Below are 24,062 nucleotides of genomic sequence, written 5' to 3'. Positions count from 1 at the left end.
GCGGTTATCTTCTAACGTATTATTAAAGTTTCCTTAATAATTACTTAATCTACTATTTATATTAATTAAATTTAAGCTAAGTAAGTTACTCGTAGTTACATAGTTCCCTTTCTTCTTATATTATAAGGTTATAGCTTAGGTAATATATACGTTATTCTTAGTATAATATAACTCCCTATTTAATACCTTTAAATTAATTTATTATAATTTCGATTATATTATAAGGGTTATTCTCCTTCCCTTTTATTCTTATAGAAACTATCTGTTACTTTACTTACTATTAAGGTACGTATAGTAATTATTATTATAATAAAAGGTTTAATTAAGGAGTTTATATTTAATTTTAGGTTCGTTTTTCTTAATTAAATAATTCTCTTCTTCTTAAATCTATTCTAGTAAAGGTTTACTTTTTAATAAGAGTATCTAGTATTTCTAAAAGTTATTAAGTATTAGTTAGGTTTTAAATTTCTAATCTTTATTTAAACTAATATTATTTACTAACGTAAGGCTTTCTTTATTACTTACTACACTAAGATTTCGCGTAGGTAAGTCTTCTTAGTTTATAGTATAAAGCTTTTTACCTTTAGGAATTAGCTTTTATAGCTTCTTTAAAGCTTTATATTTATTTATAAAGTGTTTAGTCTTACTATAATTATAATAAGTCTTCCCCTTTTTCTTATTTATAGTATTAAGTTTTATAGGTTTAATGTAATACCTATATACTATTAATATTTAGCGTAGCTTATTACTATTAGGTTTATTAAACCTAGTATATAATCTAAATTTCCTGTGACTTTTTTTATAATGTTACTTATATAAACGATTATTTACCTTAATAACTATTTTAATAAAGTTATTAAATAACTTAAAATAATCTTCTTAATAAATGTTATTCTTTACTTTTTCTTTAAGTCCTTAATAAAAGACTTCTATTTTAGGTTTAGTATTCTAGTTAAGTTTTACTATAATACGTTTAAATTCCCTAGCGTAATAAGCTATAAATCCGGTTTACTTAAGTTAAGTAAGCTATTATATAGCTTCTTTATACTTATTAAGGTTTCTAAATATAGCGAGAAGTTATTCTTTAAAGGTTTCATAATTAAAGAAAATGTAAATAACTTTTACTCTAGCTTTAGCGCTATACTTAAGATATACGTGAAGGGTTAGCTTCTACTATTCTATTACCTTTTTAGTTAAAAGGTTACTAATATAAAGAATCTATAACTTAAGTATTATATAGATTTTTTCATTAACTTATAGGTAAGCTTAGGCTTATATAAGAAAGTTCCTTATATTACCCTTATAACTATTATATAATTTAAGCTTAGGGAATTTTAGTATATTATTATTATTAATAAAGAATATAAGTGTAAGATTTTAAACTGCTATAAGTTTCTCTTCTTATACCTTAAGTTTTTCGTAGAGATTATTCTATCAATTAAAAAGCTATTAATTTTGCTTTTTAAGCTTAATAATCTTATTATAAAGGTACTTTATTATCTTCTTAGGGTTAATAGTCTTTCCGCTTAAAGTAAATATCTTAGAAGTTATTACTACTTAAAGTTTTAAGGTAACTTACTAAATAGAATTAAATTAAAATGTAATAATAGCTTAGGTTCTAAGGTATAATAGGTTTATTTCTTAGAAAGTAAGTTAAGTTAAATATTATAAAGTAGCTTTTAAGTAATATTATAATAAGGCTATTAAGAGTATAACTCTTAATAGTAAAACTATTACTTAAATTAATTAATAAAGATCTAAACTATTTAGCTATAAGAATACCTTCTCCTTAAGTACTCGTTTATCTCTTTATTATAATCCTAGATTAATTAGCTTAACTATTAATCCCTTTAAACCTTAATTAACTAGCTTAAGGTTTAATTAATTTAATCCTCCCTAGTTAATGTATTTAAACATTAACCTCTTTAATCGCCTCTTAGGTCACGTGGCTGGTCACGTGCCCCTACCTTCTTCTTATGCCTACAGGTCATGCTTGTCCTAGCTAGTGCGGTCCCGTCTCGTGTCTTATGCAGTGTCGTTCGTAACATTAGTATAGCTAAAAATATGCCTTTTTATACTTAGTTGAATTTTTCGCTAATCTTATTAATATAAGCCTTATAACTTAAGTAGATTTTCTTGTTTTTACGATCTTTAATAATTTATATTCTAAGAAAGAAGCGCGCCTCGCCTTTATCCTCTAAATCGTATGCTTCTTTTAAGCTATTAATTACGCGATTTACTACTTTCTTATTATTCTTATAGTAGGTAAAAATAATATTATTTATAAAGAAAATTAAGAATACGTTTTAAGCTTTTAAGTAAAAGATATAAGGCTCTTTTATACTAAAAGTAAGCTTATACTTTTTTAGTATTATACTTAATTCTTTAAACTAAAGGCTTAATAAGTCACGTAATTTATATAAAGCTTATAATAGTTTTACGTAAAATCCCTCTTTTTTAAATTCTAAGGGAAGCTTATAAATTACTAGTATCGCGTGCTTACTACGTTTTACGTAAAAAAAGGTATTCTTTATATTAAATTACCTTAACTTTAAGTTAAACCTAGCTATTAGCGTAATTATAATATAAAAGGCGTATACTATAAGCATTACTATATAGGTTCGTTTAATAATAGTACGCTCTTATATATCTCCTCGTATAACTATATAGGCTTTACATTTAATAAGATAACCTTTCTTATTAAATTTATAAGAGTATACCTACTTTAAAGGTAATAGCTTAAATTTTACTTTTAAACGCTTAATTTCCCTTTAAGTACCTCTTTTTTATAGTACTTTAATCTTTACTCTTATAGCTTTAAACTATTATTCTCTTAAAGGGTAATTTAATATTTCCTTTTACGTTATTAGTACCTTTAATAGGTCTAATATATAAATTTCCTTTATTTTAAGTTATTTATTAATTTAAGCTTTATTTCTCTTATTATAATTCGCGTTAATTACTATAAATACTATAGTAAAGCCCTTTATAGTCTAATCCCTTATTATCTAATAATTAAGTAAATACGTTTAGGTAAAGGCTTTCTATATTACTTTAATTAAAAGAGTATTAGGTCTTCTTTTCTTACTTAACCTCTCTAGTATATATTAGTTTAGTTTTCTCTTTTATAGAATATTCTAGTTTACGCGTTTATTACCCTTAAAGTATACGCTTTTACGCGGTAAAGGTAACCTTTCTTTACTCCTTAATTCTTTATTAATTACTAGTATTAGTTTAGCTTTTAGTTATACTAGTTAAGGCACGCTTTCCTCTAATATTAAGGCTTAACCCTTTATAAGTAAGCAGTTAATTAAGCTATTATTTACTTAAAGAGCTTACTTAACTAGAGTTCTTTACTTATTTAGTTCTAGCTATTATTTATCCTTAAAATAGGCCGTTTTTATTATTTAAGAAAATTATACGCTTAAAAGCGCTAATAATATTATATTATTAAGCTTAATAACATTTAATAATTTATTACTTATAGGTTTCTTTAAAGTTAACTATAGCGTGTAAAGGCTTAAATTTAATTATAGCTTTAGCTTCTTATTTTAAGTGCTAGATTAAGCTTTTACCTTTAAGCTTATAAGCGTATTAAAGCTTATCTTAGTAGATTCTTTATTAAAAGTTAATATTAAGTTAACCTTTTTATTTAACTTATTATTAATTTAAATAAACTTAACTTAAGCGATTAACTCTTTTATTAGAAGCTCTTTTAAGCTTTTAACGCGTAAATTATAGAATATAAACTTATTAAACGTAATATTTTAAGTTATTATTACCTAGCTAAGTTAAGGTACTTAAATTTAATAGATATTAATAGTAAAGTAATTAATAAGGTAACTAATATATCCCTTAGAACTTATTTTATATATACACTTATTTTAGCTAGCTTTATAATCTCTTTAAAGCGAATATACGCGGTAGCTATAAGTATATATTATACTTTAATTAAGTCTTAGGTTAACCGTATACTCCCTTATAGGTAAGTAAGCGTTAATCCTAAACTATAATTTAAGGTATTTAAAAGAGCTTTTTTAGTTATAAGCTTAATTTAGGCTTATATTATATAAGAAGGTAATAGCTTAAACGCTTTTTAACTATAAGTTTATAGGGAGCCTTATACTATTAAGTATTAAATTCAAGCTAATTATAATTTATTAGCTAGCTCTTTTAACGCTTTTATTTAGCTTATAGGTATATAGTAATAAGTATTTAAGCTTAATACCTTACGCTTTTACCTAGTATTTAAAGACTAAATTACCTACTATTATAATTATAAATCTCTTATTATTCTATATAAATTTACATATTAATAGCTTAAATTACCTTATAACTTATCTCTTAAAATACACGATAATATTAAATATAATAAGTTATTTCTTATTTAGTAGCGAATAATATTATATTATCTTAGAATATTTATTCTTAAATACTAGAAGCTATTTTATACTATTATAACTTAGCTTATAGTCTTAAAGGTCCTAATATATTCGCTAAAATAGTCTTAGTAACTTATACTCTTTAAGTTACCTTAATATAACTTAATATACGTAAACTTATATACACGTTTTATAGTTAATACGCTTAGTTCCTTTAATACGCACGTTTCTAGTATATATTAATAGCTTAAATAAAGCTATTAGTTTTAAATAGCTTAAATAAAGGTATTATAACTCTTTAAAGTCTTCTCTTAACCTTAAAGGGTTATAGCTTAGCCTTTAACGCCTTAAGTTTTATATTCTTATTTTATTTACTTTAATAATTATAAATGTATTAAGCTTATTATTATAATAAATGCTTTAGGTTTAAGAGGGTAATTAAAAAGTAGCTTATATTTAAGAAACGTTAAGTTATACTTTTAAATTAATAATACTAGAATTACGCTTTATTTTATAGGTTTAAAGCGTAACGTATTATTAAAACTATAAATTTAAGCGCTCTTTTCTTATAAGTAATTAACTAAGATAATATTAACGTAAAAGTTTTTAATTATATTAATATCTTTAAGTATTAGATCCTTAATTTAAGGTTCGTTTATACTATTTAAAAGCTTCTTAAGTATACGAGTCTCTTTTCCTTAAATTAAAAAGATACTTACGCTTACCTTTATAAATTCGCTCTTAGTTTTCTTATATAAGCTAGGCTTAAAAATGTTAACGTTATTAATAAGATATATAATACTATAGTTATTAAGAAGTATACTTAAAGAGAGTAAGTGCTTACCTATACTTATAGTATTATAGATTTTAACGTATTATTTATAAGCTTAAAGAGTAAAGGGGTTAATAATAGTAATGCTAATACTTTCTTTTACTAGGTATTTTATCTCTTTAATAGTTAAGCTTTTACTTTATTCTTTCTTTACTACTTAAGCGTATAACTTATTTTATTATTTACTCTTATAGTATTCTTTTATCTTTTTATAGTTCTCTTTCTTTAATAGTTAGCTAAGCTTTAAATCTTTATATTTAATAATTACGTATTATAAGATCCTATAATTCTTTACTTATTATTTATACCTTCTTAATTAATTACCTATTAGGTAAAGGTACTTTAGCTTTAACTAATCTTTATTATTATCTTTATTATTCTTTATTTACTCTTTATTTTCTTATTCTTACACCTATTAAGGCTATTTCTCTTAATTTAAGCGTTTCTTAAGTATTATATATATACTTCTAGTATTATTATACTTATACTTATACGTAATAATAAGTACGTAAAACATTAATTTAAAATTATAAAGAGTACACCTATTCTTAATTTCTTAAGCTTTATTAGTAATAATTATATTAAGTATAACTCTAGCTTATTTAAGCTTAAAGTAAGCTTTAATTACACTAAGAAAATTATAAATAATATTAGTTTCTTTAATCTTATTAATTTTATTATTTTAAGCACGCACGTAAATTTTATTTTATTTTATATACTATTAGTTTTATTTAATATTTACGTAATAAGCTTTATTAAGGTATATTACATATAGCCTATAAGTTTTCTCTTATATACTAGAGTTATATAAGGTAAGTTAACCCTTAACCTCTTTAATTAATTACCTTAAAGTATAACCTTTTAAATATTAATTAATAAGGTAAAGTATAATAGATTTATAAATACTTAGTTTAATAGTATACGTAATTTACTTATAAATATTACGTACTTTAGTCTCTTTACTTACGTAAGCTTTAAGCTTACTATTATATTATAGTTATATAGCTTAAAGAGTATATAATATAATAAAGTTATTCTTTACCTTAAGTAAGGGTTATTAATTTAATAATAGGCTTACGTAAGCCTTTATTAGAGTAAGTTAAAGGGGAGTAAGTAACGTATTAGCCGAGTAATTTAATTAATTAGGGTCTATAATATTTTAAAGCTTATTAGCTTAAGCTTAACCCTTTAATACTTTATACTAATTATATTATTAGCTTAAAAGCTTTAGCTTAAGCTTAATAAACAATTAAGTGTTTATAAAAGTAGTATTAGTATCTATTAAATACGTGAATATAATGAAATAAGTATTAAAATAATACCTTAAATACTTAGTTTTCTTAAGTGAAAGTTATAGAGAATTTAAAGTTCTCTTAGGCTTATAACTATTACACTTTAAAGGGCATTAATTATAACGATAATATATATATATAAGTCTATATTTAGCTATAAAAGAGAGAATTATATCCGCTCTTTTTATAAGTGCGCTTATTATTAGAGTTATTTACTCGTGGTTAAGGGTTTGCCCTTATCTGATTGTGCGTACGTAATTTGTACCCGTAACAAGTGACCCATTCTGACATCTTCGTATTCTTGCTTTTTTGGGTGGTGGCGCATTGCCCCTGATCCCCCCGATCCCTTGATCCCCTTGCTTCTTTCCGTCCTCCCAGCAGCGGGCGGTTGGATTCGGCTGGCCCAGAAACGATTGATATTACGCTTTCAAAACGAAAAGTCTCCACCTCTTTTGTATGCGCGTCTATCTCTTACGCGGATAGTCGAAGCCGTCACCTCCAGGATCGATGTGGCAACCCCATAGAACTGACTGACGTTCAGTAGCTGCTCCAGGCCAGTTTTCCCATCGTGTTGGCAAAGCAATCACTCTCTTTTCGACAGCATCGCGAGAACTCGCCATTCTCACCATGATTGCCATACAAGGCCGCCGCTATATAATCCCGGGCATCATCCTTGCAGCCCTTGCCGTTGTCCTACTCTCCACTGATCGATCCCACGTCGTCATTCGCGAACAAGTCGACAAGTACAAGCAATACCAGCAGGGCAAAAAGGATGCCCCGAAACAAGCGAAGCCGCCTGGTCCAAAATACCTGCCCGCGCCTGAATACGTTCCTCCTCCAGTGGTCGACCCCTTCATATCCCTCGCGATACCGCCGCCGCCCTCTATTCCCCACTGGAACGTCCCCGAAAAGAATCTACACAAAAAGTATCAACTCCCGTATGCGCCGCCACTGTTCATTGGCTTCACGCGCGGGTGGCCGCTTCTTCTGCAAGCCGTCGTATCCTACATCACAGCAGGGTGGCCAGCATCGCAAATTTACGTGATAGAAAACACCGGCACGCAATGGGCAAACCCGAGGGGCAGGCTCTCGCTTCAAAACCCCTTCTACCTCGACTACGATGGCTTGCGGAAACTAGGCGTCAACATTATACAGACGCCAGTGCTTCTCAACTTTGCACAACTGCAAAACTTTTACATGCATCTTTCCCAGGAGTATGAATGGCCGTACTATTTCTGGTCCCACATGGACGTGATTGTTTCCTCTTATGAAGGCGGTCACAATGGTAAGCCCAAGGCGGGTGAAGTAGGCTATCAGACCATATATGAAAACTGTCTCGCCGAGCTCAACACCACGCTGCATTCAAATGATCGCTGGGGAACGCGGTTCTTCGCCTACGACCACCTCACGCTCGTCAACCGGGCGGCATATGAGGAGGTCGGCGGATGGGATACCTACATCCCTTACTACATCACCGATTGCGACATGCATCAGCGCTTGCTCATGCACAACTGGACCCTGGACGCGAGAGACGTCGGCATAATCAGCGACGTCAACACTGTTCTCAAAGATCTGCGGGCACTATATCGCGACCCTTCCGCAGAGCTAGATTATCGAGATCCGAATCCTCCAGAGAAGCCTGCAGCGCCGCCGTCTGCTGTAGAAGATGACAAGAAGGACACGAGAGATGACGTGCCTCCTCGTGAAGAGGATGATTCTGACGATGTCAAGTACTGGCGCAAGTTGCAGGCAGTGGTGGACAGGATGGTGGAATACAAGAAGGGCGACCGTGGACGAAACACGTGGCAGTCGTCACAAAAGGGCGGCGAGGGCGAGCCATTCTACTATTCCTCCCGCGGAGTGCAAAAGGCATTTGACATGCTCACGGCCGTCGGTGGCCAGATATATGAAGAAAAATGGGGGCATAGAGACTGCGCGTTGATCGAAGGGGGCAAGCTGAAGCTGGAAGACCAATGGCGAGTGGCCCACGATTGGGATTAGGGTTTTCTGACGATGGATTTCCACCAAAGTATTGAAGAGGCACTGTATGTGCAAGGAGGGGATGGTGTGTTGTACATGGAAACGCTTGGTTGCCGCCAACCTCGCAACATGCTCGTGCGAGACGGGGTTGTATCATTCGGACACACTCTAGATGGTACAGGAACAAATTTTCCAGCTCCGAATGGAAAAGCTCCTATATGAGTCGGGCAACGAGGATTTTGATTTCCGGGATGAAAAACAAGTCGTGCGAACACCGAGGACTTTTGGAACGGCAGCACAATCAAGCGGAAAGGAGTACACGCAAAACAGCTGTAACTTGTCATCCCCTGGCTCCAACTCTATACGTCGCCGGCGCTTTTCAATGATGAGCCTAGCATTGTATACCTTGAGAAGACGATGAAGGGAGCCTGAGTGGTGTCTCCTGCATACTGCTCGCCTGCGTCCGAGTTACAGCCATCATTTTAAGAGCTACAAGGATACTTCGCGTTGCCTAATGGTTTCTCTTCCGCAGTGAACTCAGAACAGTTACGCAGAGAGTCTCGTAATGATTAACCGGTTGGGACATGATAGTCTCTGGGGCACATTGGCTCCCTTTCAAACTTGTCGAGTCTGTATGGAAGTCCAGTATATTAACATGCCAAGTATAGAATCTCAAGACTAAAAGTAATAAATAAATAATTCATCCAGATATCCAACGATGGAGCCACCGCGAATTCGTATCTCTATTTTCTCGACTACTGCATCTTTAGTTCCACAAGCATGGTCCCAAAGCCGTCTATGGTAAAAATATCGTGTAATGAGTGGCTCCCAATGTTTCGAAATGGAAATGCATAACGAGACATCAAAGTGATGGATGCTGATATAAGATGCCGAAGCATCACGTGCAATTCATCATGTCAGCCGTGAACCCATACATGCATCCTCACAACTCCAACCAACATGCGGCTTAAACCGCAAACAAACACCGCTTGATAATCTGGCGCCATTGATTCTCAGGTCCGGCTGCCGATTTCATTATCCATTTCTGTCCATGACACGCTCACCGCAGGTGTCAGCCGGGTCTCGCGCCACAATTCATCCAAACAGCGGCGACGAGCCATCAACCTCACTTCCCGTACGTTTGGCGCCTCGACAAAGGAAATGGGCCCCCAAAGTAAGGACGGGGTGCGTGACTTGTCGGTCGGTTGAATCCACTCCCGCAGGCCGACTGCGCATTGTCGTTGTTGAGACGTCAGCTAACCCGCGACAGCCTTCGTCGCGTCAAGTGCGACGAGGCAAAGCCAGAATGCAAGTGATGTCGCTCAACAAGCCGTCAGTGCCAAGGGCATGGCTACGGTCGCACGGGCAATGAGCCTTTCCAAAGGCCAGCACTGCGTCCCAAACGAAATGGCAACGCATTGGCACTCGCCAGCCAGCCGGGCTTTGCCGTGTCGCCATCGGAAGTCGTCTCGTCCGAGGAGGAGATGGCCAACCAAACTAGCTGCGAAATCCTCCTGACATCCTGCTTGATCTTCACAGCCATATGCTGCCTGCAAGGGAACTTGACCACGGCGCTGGTCCATTTGCGCAACGGGCAGAAACTGTTCCATCAGTGGAAGAATGCGAGCCGGGGCATGCGGGCCAACGGTCTCATTGATGTCAGGGCCTTTGTTGCCTTGTTAAGCCGGCTCTGCACACAGACGATTGACCTGCGAAACGCACCGTGGGAGGACTGGGACATTGCCGGGGCGGCGCTGGCAGAGCTTTCCCCGGAGCCGTATACTTCACCAGTCCAGGCTTACCTCGAATTCGAACCTATATGCAACGGCTTCATGGAACTTCGGCACAGGGGACAGCTGACTCTCCACGAGGGGCAGCCCGGTCCGGCAAAGGAGCTTCGTCACGCCTACCAACAAGCTCTCGCTGCTTGGGCTGCAAAGTTTACCCATCTTCAAACCTCAGAGGCTCTCTCCGCAAACGATTTCGAGGGAATTTTGATCTTGGAGGCACGCTATTTGTCGTTTTATATCGACCTCAACAGGGATCCAGAGTCTGAGATGCACTGGGACGCATTCCAGGCCGAGTTTGCTAGAATTGTCCACTTGGCTGAGCGCGTCTGTCAGATATCAGGCCAGGATGAGCCGTCAAACCAGCGTACACGCGGGATGCTGGCGACTCGCGTCTTTGCATTCTCCTCGTCGGGAATGGATGCCGTGTTCACCGTCGCCAGGTACTGTCGACACCATGCCACCCGCCACAGGGCTCTCCATCTTCTCCAAAATTGGTCCATCAAAGAGGGCATTTGTGATACCAAGATAGCCTCCGTCGTAGCCGCCGGCCTCACAGCAGTAGAGGAGGGGCCCGGGAAAACAAATTCTCTGCACGACAGGCCACCGGGATGCGAATGCGACGGTGTCTTCATATGCCATGATGATCGGATCAAGGTGGTTGCGGGCGAGTTTGTCGAGGACGGGAAAGTAGCAATGATGGCGAGAACAGTGAGAGACGTGAGGCTAGGGCTTCCAGGGACGTTTATTCCAGTGTCATGGTGAGCCATGAGTGTTTACACCTCGCTGCGTCTGTTTGTGGAAAGGGAATAAATAGTACGCACAGGTTCACCTGTGATTGTAAAGGTGTGTGTACAAACCTCCGTCCATATCCATGACGGTGCTTTGTACCCGCTCACAAATCCAACAATGCAGAGTTGAAAAGGCAGGCATCGCCTTCGGGAATCCACCATGTTGACTCACGGAGTAACATGATGCCAAGCAGCGTCAGATCCCGATCGGCTACACCTCTCCGCTTCCGAAACCCCTCTTGCGTCGTGCCCGACGCCGTATTACAAATGGCCTGGCTGGTGTGGGCCGGGTATACCTGCATCAAGAAGCAAGTCTGACATGTGCGGCTCCGAATATGAAAGCCTGCTTGAGCTCATACACATTTGAACTTACCATCTGCCTACTCGACCTACTCATATAACCCGGAAACATGGACTACACTCAAACCTTCCAGTCCGCAATCAGCGACGGCATCCTCCCTTGCGTGGCGCTTCTGGCCAGACGTCTCGATAGTAGGAGATTCCCGACACGTTCCACATGGCTATAGCTGACAAGAACAGACTCGGACGTGCTTTCAACCTATCTGGGCCCAAAATCCATTTCAGCCGCGGATTCGGATCCCATCGACGCCAACACCATCTTCACTCTGGCTTCCGTCACAAAGCTGGCCACGACGGTAGCCGCCCTCCAGCTAGTGGAGCGGGGTCGCATCCAATTGGACGACGATGTCGGCGAATTGCTCCCAGTTCTGTGTCGGCAGAAGATCGTGTCCGGGTTCGACGACCAGGGACAGCCCGTACTGGAAGAGCGCAAGAGTCCCATCACCCTCCGGCACCTGCTCACGCACTCGTCGGGCGTCGGATACAGCTTTCTGGACTCGGGCGAGAAGCTGCGCAAGTACCATCATTACCACGGCACTGTGCCAAACCACGGCCCTACAATCGAGTCTCGCTTCGGCGTCCCGCTGCTCTATCAGCCCGGCCAAGGATGGGCGTACGGCGCCGGAATCGACTGGGCCGGCCGACTGGTCGAGAAGCTGAGCGGCCAGTCGCTACAAGAGTATTTCAACCAGCACATCTGGAAACCTCTGGGGGCCTCATCCACATTTACCTTTTTCCCCGGCAAGGAGTCCACGGGCAATAGCCTCGCGGCGATGGTGTCCAGAGGCCAGGGGCCGGAGGAGCTCGAGGAAATGCCGGGCGGGCTGGATCTGAATGCCGGAGTGCAAGAATGCTTCGGCGGGCAAGGGGGCTACGGCAAGGCAGACGACGTCCTGAAGCTCCTGCACTCGCTCCTCGCCAACGACGGGCGACTGCTGCGGCCCGAGACGGCGGACATGATGTTCCAGGGCCAGCTGTCGCAGCCCAGCAAAGCGGCATTGAAGCAGTCGCTCGAGGGCTCGCCGTGGGCCGTCGGCGACTACTACAGCGGCGAGGAATACAACTGGGGGCTGGGAGGCTTGTTGATCGAGAAGGCCGGCCCCGGTGCTCCGTACACCCGGGGCGCCGACACGCTCATATGGAGCGGCGCACCAAATGTGTTCTGGGTACGTCATGACCTCGAAGACAATACGGAGCACGACAGTCTAACATTTTGCAATTTTTTGGGGGCACGCAGTTTGTCGACCGAAGGAATGGGCTCTGTGGATTGTTTGTGACCCAGCTGCTCCCGCCCGGTGATGCCGGCGCGACGGATGCCATTCGAGAATTCCAAAAGGTGGCTTACCGGAAGAACAAGACGCGAGGCTGAACCCAGCCCAAGCATAGGCGTCGGTTGCAAAGTTGAGATCCCGACATGGTATCAATGTGTGGCGCCCCTGGCCAACACGTGAGCACGTAAGCATTCTGGCGTTGCAAAACAAAGAATGAAATGGCATCAAAAAACACCCACAGGCCAAAGACGGCCGACGTCGCATGGTGAATCCATCCAGAGAAAACATGCATACATGTCAGGCGCCAATGCATTCGACTGCGACTGCTCGAGGTATTTGTTCGCAAGACCAGACAGTTGCCCCGCGCCGACCTGCGGCGGGGTTCATAACTTCATCGAGGTTCATCCTCCCCTCGACCTTTTTGCTTCATTCACTCTCCATGCACTCGCCCACCTAAAACTAAAAACAACACGTCCCTTCCATTAGCACCACAAGCTCACAATGGTCGTCAACCACGTAGTCATATTCCAGTTCAAGCCCGACGCCAGCGCCCAGTCCGTCAAGCAGGTGAATTCCGCGCGCCCACCCTCATTTTCCCCATTTTCCCGCCTTCACTAATGCGCCCGCCCAGTGCTGCGATGAGATGCTCGGCTTAAAGGACCAGTGCGTCCTCGCCTCCACGGGGAAGCCGTATATTGCCAACTCCAAAGGCGGCAAGGACATGTCCATTGAGGGCCTCAATGTGCGCGGCAACGAGTCGAAATCTCCCTTGGCAGGCGCCTAGACACTAACGAGCACAGAACGGCTTCACCCACGTCTTCGTAGTCGAGTTCAACTCGGTGGCCGATAGGGACTTTTACGTCAAAGAGGACAAGGCCCATCACGGCTTTATTGGAAAGTGGATCACTTCGTCGGATGCTATTGTTTCCAAGGCCATGGTTGTCGACTTTGTTCCTGGGTCTCTCGAGTGAGGTTGGTGGCCAAGGATTGTAACTGGTGGTATCAGAGGGTTCGGCTCCCTACAAATGGGACATGTTGATAGCAAAAAAAAAGAAACAAAGAGAATAAAGAAAAAAGCTACACAAACGGCAAATTTAACGGAGCCGTGTCATGGGGCTTTGCTTTCCTTATTTCATTGCTTGCGACCTGCTGGGACAGACCGACTTGCAACTATTTACGTATCCTTTCGTCTCCGTCTACGCATCAAGTACATTTGGATCCTCGTTTTCGCTGTCCAGCTCCGAAATGCTTGCAGATTTCAGACACAAGTGCCATCCTTCCGAAAAACCTGTCCATATACAACTGACGGCAATGTTCTCAACCGCAAAGCAGCCAGCATTAGTCGTGGCATGTCGCGCCGGTTGGGACGTTCAACAGGTCCCGAATCTATCTGTAAGGCGGATTTCGCATGGATGGGAATGAGATGCCATGGTATTTTTTTCCACTATGTGTCTTAGGTTTGGTATACCCGCCCAATTGTAAATTTGTTGCCGTGTTGGCAGGTGTGGCCAAGTCGGAGATGCCTCCTTGCTGAAGCGACTCAGTTTTGTGAAAATTGACACGACAAGTATGAAATGGAATGGCCAAGGTGGCGAGGCGCATGGATTGTCCGTTTGCCGTCAGCTAACCCGTCGCCAAATGCGTTGCCGCCTTGTCATGATGGCTCGTTTGTTACAGTACACATGTCAGTGGCACTGACAACCGATTTCACTGCCTGCCATGTCAGCACAATGCTGCATTATTATTTTTCACATGTCAAGTTCCTTCATTCTCCTCTCCATTGGCCATGGGAACCTTGTCTAGAGAAACTCAAGTCGATTTCGTACTGCACCATTATCGCTCCATCCGCGCTCCCCGTCGACGTGGATGACGACAGCTTCTCTTTGTCCTTGCCCGTGCTTATTATGACGGTGTCGGATCCTTCTCCCTGTCCGAATATTCGTCCCGAATCCGTCACCCCGGCCGTCTGGCTGCTTTCTGACCCATTGGCGAAGTTGCAGGTCGACTCGTTCCCATATGTGACGCCCGCTGAGCGATGGACGTGGCCGAGTTTGACAGTGTTGTACGTCGGCGCGCTGGCTTCTTTGCGAGAGGAGAAGTTGTGTCCCCACCAGCCTCCAAGAGCGTGGATAACTGGTCTCATCACGGGGAGGCAGCCTGGGGATAGAGAGACTTGGTCAGATTGGTGTTGCGGGCAATTCGTCCCTTGCATCGTCGAAAAGTCCCACTTACATGCCATCACGCTGAGGTGAATCTCTACCGCGGACCAAACCAAGGCGGGTGTGCAGTTCCACAACACGTCGTCGGCGTACGAGTCGTATCTTGACGAAGCGGCCAGCGTCATGCTGGCAGCAATGACAACACTGCCAAACTGTTAGACGACCTGGATCGGCCTAGCACATTGGGTAGTGGAAGCTTACGCAACGCCAAACATGAACATGGCAGCGATGGCCAATTTTTGCGGCCAGGGCAGAAACAATCTACTAATTTGCGCTGTGGAAAAGAAAAAAACACACATTAGACCATGTCCCATTGGCAGTCATCAGGGGACGATTTACTCACTTGCCGGCAACACCATCAGCGCAACATCGATAACAAGATGTGCCGAAACGGACCAGAGGAAGAACTGGGCCGGATCAATGGTACAACTCCCCTCAATGGACTTGTCCCATAGAAAGTTGGGCGGGAAACACTGGAACACGGCGATGAACAACTAATTGCCACTTTGTCAACGCATTTCTTTCACGGTGATGACGCGTCTGGGAGATGGTCATACTCGCACTAGACACCAAACGCTCACAAACGTGGCCAGGGTGTATATAGTTATTTTTGCCCATGTAACTGATTTGAATACTCGATAGAATAGCGCCAGCAAGGATAGCTGCGCAGCTGTTATAGCCAGAGTATACGTGTGCTCATGAATCATAAGTGCCAATGCTTGGTAGTAGCGTGCTTCGTCGGGAGATATGGAGAGGTCTTCAAGATGTCGGCCGAGGCCCTTTGTTATCACTGTAGTCAACATTGGTTAGCCAGCATCCGTCGGGAAACAAAAAGAAAAAAAAAAGAAAAAATACAAAGGCCGTATCGTACAAAAGAATGCGGCTATGTCGTAGGCAAGTGCCGACGCCTAAGAGCCTGTCAGTCAAAACGCCGCCGCGGACAGATCGTCACCCCTTGGGGCCGTACCAGCGCCAGCACGGCTAAATAATCGTCCCACCATAGCGGAACATGTTTTAATTTTCTCGCGTAAAACCGTAGGCCGAGTACTATTGACGATGGAATGAATGTCGCAAAGATACCCGCGTAGACGGTATAGGTGATGGATTGAGTCATTGCGGGTGCCGTCGCCGCCCTGGTCAGTGTCCAAAGTCGGGCCAGAATTCGCACCTTGGCCTCAATTTCAGGTCAGAATAGTCATGATATACAAAGCTGTGTTGAAACATCAGAACGATTGTGCTTCTTCCTGGGTTGAAACGGGGACGAGAGGGGTATAAGGGCAAAGAGGAAAACGAAGGTACAAAGCAGTGTGGTATTTTGTTGATATATCCTGATTTGCTAGCGTGTAACACTTTTGGTCTAACCAGCTTGGCGCCTACACCAATACAACACAGCAGGCTCGGATGCAGGCAACATGTACATTGAAGCATGGCTAAATGTGTTTGTAGCACTCTAGCAAGGGTTGCCCTAGTTGCATGTAGCAGACTTGGGATGCGGTTGTCTCGGAATATGGTTCAAAAATCGGGACTGTGACATTGGTGCACCGAGCAGCGACAACCAAACGCATCCGTGCAACGCCTTTGACGATGGGCCAGGATCCAAATGGCCGGCCGAAGCCTCAGACGTGCCTCCCTATCTCGTGCCAATCAGCACAACTTGCCTGGAAGCCTCAATCCTCGGAAGGATATCGGATTCGGGGCACAAGGGGACCTTCGAAGACGTACAAGGCGTCAAGGTTGGACTACGAAGGAACTAGTGAAAAGGCTTCCAAGGAGTGAACGCACAGCCGTACAGCCACGAGGCCCACGACACTGGGCTGATTGATGACACATGATAGATAACCTTGAGGTCAAGGCTTGTGATTTCCGGGCTCGCTTCGCTCTTGGTTTACTGATTGGTGCCAACCCAAGTCCAGGTATTTGATAAACCGCGAAGCGCATGTGTCGCTAAAGTGATCCTATTCTACGGGAACCAATCGTTTGCAACATTCTGCATGAGTTTACAAAAACACAACCTCCTGTTTCGTGATTTGTACAGGGTTGGGTTTAACGTGTGCGCGAGACGAGCATTTAACCAAGACGGGTTACTGTTCCAAGTAAACTCAGAAAAGGGTGTTGGGGAATTGCCGAAAGGCACATTGAAGCGTCATACGAGCCCAAGATGTGCATGTCACCCTCCATACTCGTGCAGCTCCACTGTCAAAATTCGGCCAACGTGGGCTTTCGGGTCGATAGACGGGTGTTATCTCAGGTGTACTCCGTAGGGCGATTAAGATTAAACAAGCCGGGCCACCCGGGAGTCGTGATGCGCGAAATAGACTCTGGAGCTGCGGGACGCCATTTAACAGGTCCAGTTGTTAATTTATCCTAGTCATGGTATGCCAACTACTACTCCGTATTCCCCCAGCCTCCAAGCATGGGGAAGCGGGTTGCGTTGCGTGGCAAGTGGCCAATGCATCGAGCCGCCAGGCCCATTCAGAAGAGCGTTCCATAACCAGGGTTATGGATGATGGGAGGAGGGGGGACAGGGGGCAAGGGGCAAGGAACAGCTTGGTGTTGGTGGTGTTGGTCGATGTTCGGTTGGTCGTGCTCGGTGGTCGCCCTAGACTCTGGCGGTGAAGTCATTTTGCTTTCCGGGCCTTTGGGACGAAAACGTAGCGCAAACAGCTGAACAAAGAATCAGTGATATCAGCTTGAAAGAAGAAGAAGAATACATACCGTGCCACAAGCTCATCAGTATCAACTGGTCAGTGGCTGCCCGTGGGAGTTTGCCATGTACGAAACATTGCTCGCCAAGGCCAAATTGGCAAAGGCACACGACAGGGAAGGGCTTCCGGCAGCCAGGTTCCAGGCTGGTGGCCCGTGCTGATCCGCCACCACAAAGGAAGGTGAACAGGAACTTGGAAGGAAGGAAGGAACGTCCCAGTGCCGGCGACATGTCATGGGTCTGGTACTTTCACTCGGAGACCCCAGTCTTGTATCAGATTCGAGATGACATGGACGGGACTTCTGGATAGCGCTCCCGCATTCTGCTCCACCCCCTCACGACTCACCAACGTGCGAACCGCTCAAGCCACTCGACATCAAACGACGACGTACTTCTGGCCGTGGTCGTCCATTGCAGCATCGCAATCCCCAGCCCTTGGATCTCATCTTGTCGGTCGTTTGCGAGCGCCGTGCGTTGGCCGTCAATGTTGGTGGGGAAACACGACAGCATGTTGCCACCAACGCTGCACACTTTCGTTGTTGGCTCGGCGGCTTCTCATGTACGATTCATCACTTGATCAAATGTCTTATTCAAATGCCTCAAGTCTCCCGAATCAGCCGTCAATGTCTCGTCCGCGCCGTCTTCCAGCTGCCTTCCAGTCGCTTTCCTCAAGCCTTTAAATCCACCCTCAAACTCTCGTCCTCGTAGACTCATCACCACCACGGACACGCCACCGCCTCGGCGTCCAGCCACCGAACCACTTTTGGACAAAACATTCGACGGGTTCATCTGTTTACGGAGTATCTGCTGCCGAATCTACTTGACACACGGCCATTGCCACACGTTCTGGCCGTTGCTGCTATTGGCCGCGGTCAAGGTTGAGTCATTATGGCAACTGACCTTTCCAAAACGCCGGGAACTCACAGCAGCGCCATGGAGATGGACGCAGCACAGGTACCGGGCACAGTTCACCTTGTTGATTTGGATCGTAGTGCTGCGACTTCGCACACTGGCAATCGCAATGATATTATTCTCGTCCCGACGCCATCGTCTGATCCCAATGATCCCCTCAACTGGTCGCCGTCGCGGAAGCGTCTGCACCTTGTTTGCTTAATTGTGTGAGTGGAACAATTTGTGTCAATGGGCCCTTGATAGATTTGAACAAGAGTCCCAAATTTTGTGATGAAACGCCATTTAAAAAAGAGGCTGATTGCTGAATATACATGACTTGTACGGTACAGCTTTGTCTTCTTCAACGGCATGGCCTTGTCAGTTGTGTACTCGGTTCTGGTTCCGCTATCACCTGCATTGCAGCTTACAGGCACGTTGAGAATGCCACACGGCAAACCTTATTTGCAAGAGACATGTCTGACCTATTTTTGGATTTGACTTGATACAGTCAGCGACCTCAATGCTGGTACAGGATACATGTTCCTCCTGCTTGGCTGGGGGCTTCTCTTCTGGCAACCATTTGCCCTACAATATGGAAAACGCTTGACCTACCTGCTATCCATGCTTGGCATTGTGGTACTAACCTCCCCATTTACTCATTCAGATTCAATTCAAACGCAGTCAACCTCATTTCTAAGTTTCGAATAGGCCGTCTCCATATGGAGTCCATATGCCAGTGGCAACGGACAGTGGATTGCTCGCAATATCGTGACCGGCTTCGTGGCCGCTCCAATTGAAGCCCTGCCAGAGACATCCATCACTGACATTTACTTCACCCATCAACGCGGCACATATATGGGCTGGTATGCTTGGGTGCTGGCTTCGTCCAACTACTTTGCTCCCGTCATCTGTGGCTTCATCAACGACGGCATGGGCTACAAGTGGCCGTTTTTCTTCATGGCTATTTTTGGCGCTGCCGCGTTTGTTTTCCTCTTCCTGTTCATGGAGGAAACCAACTACGACCGTTCAGTCGTAAACACGGGTGACGTTCCGCTAGCGACTGTCGAGGCTCAAGGAGGTAAACCCGCAGCTGATGTTGAAAGTGTCCCCGCCACACATCAGATCTCTCTAGCAGGCAAGGAGAAGGCTTTCCTCCAGAAGCTATCGTTGAAGGATAGCCCGCGCCCATTTCTTATGCACTGGCGAGCCTGGCAATCGCTTAGACTACTTACCTGGCCAAACATATTCTTTGCCGGCTTTTCATACGGGACGTACCTGATCTGGTTCAACATTCTCAACGCTACGGCGTCGCTTATTCTCGGCGGCCCGCCGTACAACTTTCAACCCAGTATTGTCGGTCTGAGCTATATAGCATGCCTCATTGGTGTAATACTCGGGTGCGTCGGGTGCAAACATGGACCTCTCTACAAACCAATGCTAATGCGCAAAGAGCAGTTCTGCATACAGCGGCATAGCGTCCGACTGGGTGGTTCTCAAACTCGCACGTCGCAATAACGGCGTCTTTGAGCCCGAGCAGCGTCTCTGGCTGTTCTCCGGCATGACAATCGCCGCCCCCTTCTCCCTCATTCTTTGGGGTGTGGGCGTGAGTTGGCTCCCTCGCCATATAAATCCAACCGTATTCAGCTTCTAACCCATGTAATAAATGTAGGCTGCTCATGAGGTGCACTGGTTCGGCCTCCTCTTCGCAATGGTTGTCCTCTCGGCAACAAGTGCTTCGGGCGTTACCCTGTCTGTCGCGTATCTGGTAGACTCGTTCCCTGAAATCTCTGGCGATGGCCTGACGACCATTATTATTATCCGCAATATGATGAGTTTTGCAATTGGTTACGGCATCACGCCGTGGCTGGAGGGACTGGGTCTGCAGAACTGCTTTATCAGCGTGGCATTTGTCGCTCTTGCCATTTGTTCCGTCTTTCTACCCATGATATGGTTTGGCAAGAAGTTCAGGGGAATGAAGAAGGAGAGTTATTGGCGGGAAGTGCAAGTTCGGAATGACATGAAGGCGCGCTGATACTTGCCACGTCGTGTGGCAAGAGTTGGCACATGAGCGTAACGAGGCTTCAGGCAAAGGTCAATGTCAAAAGGATGCGCCGTCCGGTCCAACAGAATTGAACTTTCGCCCTAGCTAGTTTCATGTAGACAAAATGAGATATACAAGGGCCCCTGGTCCTCCTAGACTCATATCAATGGAGTACTCCGTACATACACAGCAAGCAACGCCTCGGCTCAAAAGTGTCGCAATTACTGCGAATAACTGGGGGGTCCCCCGGCCTCGATAGAATAACAACTCGCCTTCAGGTAGCACAAGACCTCGAAAACAGCCTTGCACACCTCAATGGCCCTCTTCTTCCAGTCCGAGTCGGACCACAAGTTCTTGAGCATGTTGTCCTGAATCACCGTCACGATAAACCGCACATGGTGGTCGTCGACGGTCCAGTTCGTCTTGTCAGGGTGGTAGACGAGGAATTTGACGCTCCGTCCGTTGATGGCGCTCTTGGCCGCCTCAGCCGTCTTGTTCTTGTCGGGCTCCGGGTACGACGTGCGCGTCTTTGCCACGAGGTCGCGCCAGAATTCAGCCCACGAACCCTGGACCAGGTCGCTATTTAGCCACTCCTTGAACCTGGGGGCGTCTTTGAAGGGGAGCAGCTCGAGGATGAGTCGTTCGTGCTGGGCGTTGAGCATGGGCATTGGCGGAGGGGCCGACATGTTGGACATTTGGGGGCTCGGAGAGGGAACGCCCATGTTTACGGCTGGTTATATTCGCAGACGTGGTACAAGTTGGCGGTGATGATTCTTTGGCAGATGTGGACAGGCAGCCCAGGGCATGAGAGGTCAGAAAATGATTTCCATCTTTTTTGCTGTCAAGCGGCCTTGTTTCTTGTTTATGTAGCTGACTGATGCGGCACGACAACACATGGTCTCACGGAATTGGGGCGAGCTGAGCGGCCGAATCGGTTAACAAGGTGAGTGAAGCTGAAGCGACGAATCATATAGCTGGGCTTGGCCCAAAGTGACGCGTCGCCTCGCACGGCGTACGCCTACATGGGATATATGCATGTCAGCACGCTGTAGCCGGGCGTCACGACAATTACCGGGTCGGGTATGCTTTTATCATAGTTGGGCACCGTTATGAGGGGGGGTTATCGCAATAGACAATATGTGGGAGGTGTTGCGACCCTGGAAGGAACTTTTTCGTGTGTTGTGTGCTTGTATAGTCTCTAGCTAATAGTAGCTCTTACGAACCTGCCAAAAGTGGATGACCTCCTACAGATGGAGATCGTATTGCGGTATACAAATGTCGGTGCTATTACAGTAGCCAACAAGGTCTATAAGAAGGCGTCGAATCCAGCTTGCTAGCCGCGAAGCTTCCACACAGCCGAGTTGCCTAATTCCGGGACGTATCAGATGTAGATGGCTGATTTTTATGTAGACTTGCATCTTAATAAACCGAGGTTTAATTAGGGACATCTTTGAATGACCTTTCCCTAGTGTAGCATTATAGTAAGCGGCGATCTTCAAGCCCTGGCAGAAATTAAACTAAATATAGAACCCATTAAGAAACAGCGAGCCAAACTCAGGAGACAAATGCGAGATGATGGCGGCAGAGTAGTTTGGACGTGGGCAAGTCCAGAAGATTGTCACCAGGTGCAGGCCTCGCATTCACCGAACGGTTCAATTGATAGTATTAGTGAATCTACATTAACATTCAATCTGGGAATAATGGCCAACTCGTACTAGAATCAGATTTGGAGCCTCTCATCGATGGCCCGTAGGCAGAAGAACGGGTGTACTTTTGACGGCAGCACCGACGAGCGACATAGTTGCGTTTTCTTTGGCGGCAACTCGCAACAGGCTAAATGCAATGGCAGCAAGAAACAGGTATACTAAATATACGCAGCTTCCGGCCAGCCCTTGAGGCTTCGGTATTCGGAACAACTCGTCGTGAACAGCCACCGTTCTTTGACGAGAGGCCAAGGGAAGCATGCTGAGCGAAACCGCTGGAGGGATTGTCCTGAGCCAGCGTTCCCTCACAATGGATCTGGCGAGACGCGGAACAATACATCGCGCTGCAGACTTCAACGACGGGGTTCCCAAGCATTCTAGCCTCTGGCGCGCATGGGCTTCCCTCAACAGATCCCAAGCCCGATGCCCTCGCAATCCCTGTCCTTGTCTAAAGATGTCTGAAACTCTCTCAGTCGGGAGTCGATGCTCAGAGTCTTGATTAAGTGCGGCTACGAGGCGATTGACCAAAGCAGCTGCCGTTTTGACTGCGAGTTGCTGCCTTGGCCAGTTCTCGGTTCGAGCTACGGCGTAATGTCAGTCTTGCAAGTTTTATTCAAGTATAGACTAGGAGGTAAGAGGGTAAAAGTTTTCCACCTCCAAAGTACCTCCGCTTAAGGTATATCCAGCAAGACTAGTGTAAAGTCGGAGCGATGTGGTCGTCCAAGTGTCCATTACTAGTGCCTTCTCATCAGCCTTGGTGAACCTGGGAATGTCACTTTCATGGACGGCTTCTGCCAGTCTTCTAATGACAAACAAGTAGCTCGGTTCATCAGGCCCGCTGATGCCAAAGATACAGGCGTACGTGGCAGATAGTGCTTTGTTTTTTCAAGATGTGGTCAGCGTACGCCGCCACGAGACTGCAGGCCTTTACGAACCTTGTCCTTCTGCAGCGTCTATCCAGCTCGGATCCGCTTTCTGGGCATTTATTACCGCACCATGCAGTGAATCCCGTCGGCGCGACCACAATGTCGCCTGCGAAAGTTCGATCAGACGCGGTAACTGGTGCTCGGGTGGTATTGGACTCTCACCAGACTCTCTTTGGTCAAGACTCTGGACTTGTCCTGAATCTCGTCGTAGAAAACCTGCATCAGAATTCGGCGGTCAAGAAATAGCGCTGGATTCCCGTGATTGTAGGGCAGGCGTGTGGTTGGAATGAGTGCTCCAAACGGATTTCCGCGAGTTGAAACAAAAAAATGATCATTTGAAGCCAACTTACTGCTGGGACATGCCTGGTCGAGACCTTCCAAAAGACCAGGATTCGTTGGCACGTGAGTCGCGATATATCACTCTATTCACCGGATAATCTGTCATCTTCAGCATTCAGTCATAGCAGCCTAGCTGGTCCAAAACTCGGAAATCAATGGGAAGCATGCCATTGCTCGCTCCAACTTGTGGCGCAATCTCCTGGTAGGCCTCAAGCATGATGAAGTCGACACCTACTTTTTTCGAACATCAAGCCAAGTGAAAGCAAAGCCCTGCTACGCCTCCGCCGACAATAACGGTTTTCAAATTCTTCGTCTCCGCACTCATGATGGAACACGGGCAGAATCTTGCGTTCGATCAAAATAGACTAATGAAGTTGAGATGCTGTTCACTTAAGATTCTACAAACACTACACGACCGCCGATTACTGATACTCTCCTGACCTTTCCCGGGAACAGCGAACTACATGCACGAGTTTGTTCCAGTTTCCGAAAGTCACCCCAAACCAGTGAGTATCTTGGCAGTGGGAGTCTAATGCTCTCACGG

General features: G+C 44.2%; 8 protein-coding genes across 8 annotated transcripts; 6 read left to right on the top strand and 2 right to left on the bottom strand.

The window, feature by feature from the left end:
- Positions 1–7,133: 7,133 nt before the first annotated feature.
- On the top strand, positions 7,134–8,507 carry J3458_002669 (uncharacterized protein; the record flags this gene model as incomplete). The annotated part of the gene is made up of 1 exon (XM_007815086.2): positions 7,134–8,507. One exon carries the CDS (start codon positions 7,134–7,136, stop codon positions 8,505–8,507), a length of 1,374 nt encoding a protein of 457 aa, XP_007813277.1.
- A 1,463-nt stretch (positions 8,508–9,970) lies between these two features.
- On the top strand, positions 9,971–11,038 carry J3458_002668 (uncharacterized protein; the record flags this gene model as incomplete). Its single annotated transcript, XM_007815085.2, has 1 exon — positions 9,971–11,038. The coding sequence occupies one exon, from the start codon at positions 9,971–9,973 to the stop codon at positions 11,036–11,038; it is 1,068 nt and encodes a 355-aa protein (XP_007813276.2).
- A 436-nt stretch (positions 11,039–11,474) lies between these two features.
- J3458_002667 (uncharacterized protein) lies at positions 11,475–12,793 on the top strand (the record flags this gene model as incomplete). The annotated part of the gene is made up of 3 exons (XM_066117292.1): positions 11,475–11,556; positions 11,605–12,590; positions 12,662–12,793. 3 exons carry the CDS (start codon positions 11,475–11,477, stop codon positions 12,791–12,793), a joined length of 1,200 nt encoding a protein of 399 aa, XP_065977075.1.
- A 403-nt stretch (positions 12,794–13,196) lies between these two features.
- On the top strand, positions 13,197–13,666 carry J3458_002666 (uncharacterized protein; the record flags this gene model as incomplete). The annotated part of the gene is made up of 3 exons (XM_066117291.1): positions 13,197–13,262; positions 13,327–13,437; positions 13,496–13,666. 3 exons carry the CDS (start codon positions 13,197–13,199, stop codon positions 13,664–13,666), a joined length of 348 nt encoding a protein of 115 aa, XP_065977074.1.
- A 556-nt stretch (positions 13,667–14,222) lies between these two features.
- Positions 14,223–15,808, bottom strand: J3458_002665 (uncharacterized protein). The gene is made up of 5 exons (XM_066117290.1): positions 15,472–15,808; positions 15,258–15,408; positions 15,116–15,188; positions 14,928–15,058; positions 14,223–14,852 (listed from the first exon to the last, which is right to left on the bottom strand). The coding sequence occupies exons 1-5, from the start codon at positions 15,715–15,717 to the stop codon at positions 14,461–14,463; spliced, it is 993 nt and encodes a 330-aa protein (XP_065977073.1). The 5' UTR covers positions 15,718–15,808; the 3' UTR covers positions 14,223–14,460.
- A 2,698-nt stretch (positions 15,809–18,506) lies between these two features.
- On the top strand, positions 18,507–18,740 carry J3458_002664 (uncharacterized protein; the record flags this gene model as incomplete). The annotated part of the gene is made up of 1 exon (XM_066117289.1): positions 18,507–18,740. One exon carries the CDS (start codon positions 18,507–18,509, stop codon positions 18,738–18,740), a length of 234 nt encoding a protein of 77 aa, XP_065977072.1.
- Positions 18,741–18,920: 180 nt separating this feature from the next.
- Positions 18,921–21,455, top strand: J3458_002663 (uncharacterized protein). Its single transcript, XM_066117288.1, has 4 exons — positions 18,921–19,145; positions 19,218–19,906; positions 19,965–20,112; positions 20,179–21,455. The coding sequence occupies exons 1-4, from the start codon at positions 19,047–19,049 to the stop codon at positions 20,539–20,541; spliced, it is 1,299 nt and encodes a 432-aa protein (XP_065977071.1). The 5' UTR covers positions 18,921–19,046; the 3' UTR covers positions 20,542–21,455.
- Positions 20,772–21,272, bottom strand: J3458_002662 (uncharacterized protein; the record flags this gene model as incomplete). Its single annotated transcript, XM_007815081.2, has 1 exon — positions 20,772–21,272. The coding sequence occupies one exon, from the start codon at positions 21,270–21,272 to the stop codon at positions 20,772–20,774; it is 501 nt and encodes a 166-aa protein (XP_007813272.2).
- Positions 21,456–24,062: the final 2,607 nt, after the last annotated feature.

This window comes from Metarhizium acridum (assembly GCF_019434415.1).
Source record: "Metarhizium acridum strain ARSEF 324 chromosome Unknown scaffold_13, whole genome shotgun sequence".
NCBI lineage: Eukaryota > Fungi > Ascomycota > Sordariomycetes > Hypocreales > Clavicipitaceae > Metarhizium > Metarhizium acridum.
The sequence above is the reverse complement of the archived record's forward strand: the minus strand, read 5'-3'. Positions and strand labels throughout refer to the sequence as shown.

Excerpts from the sequence above, each read along its gene's own strand:
- J3458_002663 (XM_066117288.1), top strand. The coding sequence starts at position 19,047 with ATGTTCCTCCTGCTTGGCTGGGGGCTTCTCTTCTGGCAACCATTTGCC. Across the intron at positions 19,146-19,217 it reads TATCCATGCTTGGCATTGTG|GCCGTCTCCATATGGAGTCC; the intron begins GTACTAACCTCC and ends AGTTTCGAATAG. Across the intron at positions 20,113-20,178 it reads TCATTCTTTGGGGTGTGGGC|GCTGCTCATGAGGTGCACTG; the intron begins GTGAGTTGGCTC and ends TAATAAATGTAG.
- J3458_002665 (XM_066117290.1), bottom strand. The coding sequence starts at position 15,717 with ATGTTGACTACAGTGATAACAAAGGGCCTCGGCCGACATCTTGAAGAC. Across the intron at positions 15,189-15,257 it reads GCTGATGGTGTTGCCGGCAA|CGCAAATTAGTAGATTGTTT; the intron begins GTGAGTAAATCG and ends TCTTTTCCACAG. Across the intron at positions 14,853-14,927 it reads TCACCTCAGCGTGATGGCAT|GCTGCCTCCCCGTGATGAGA; the intron begins GTAAGTGGGACT and ends CTCTATCCCCAG.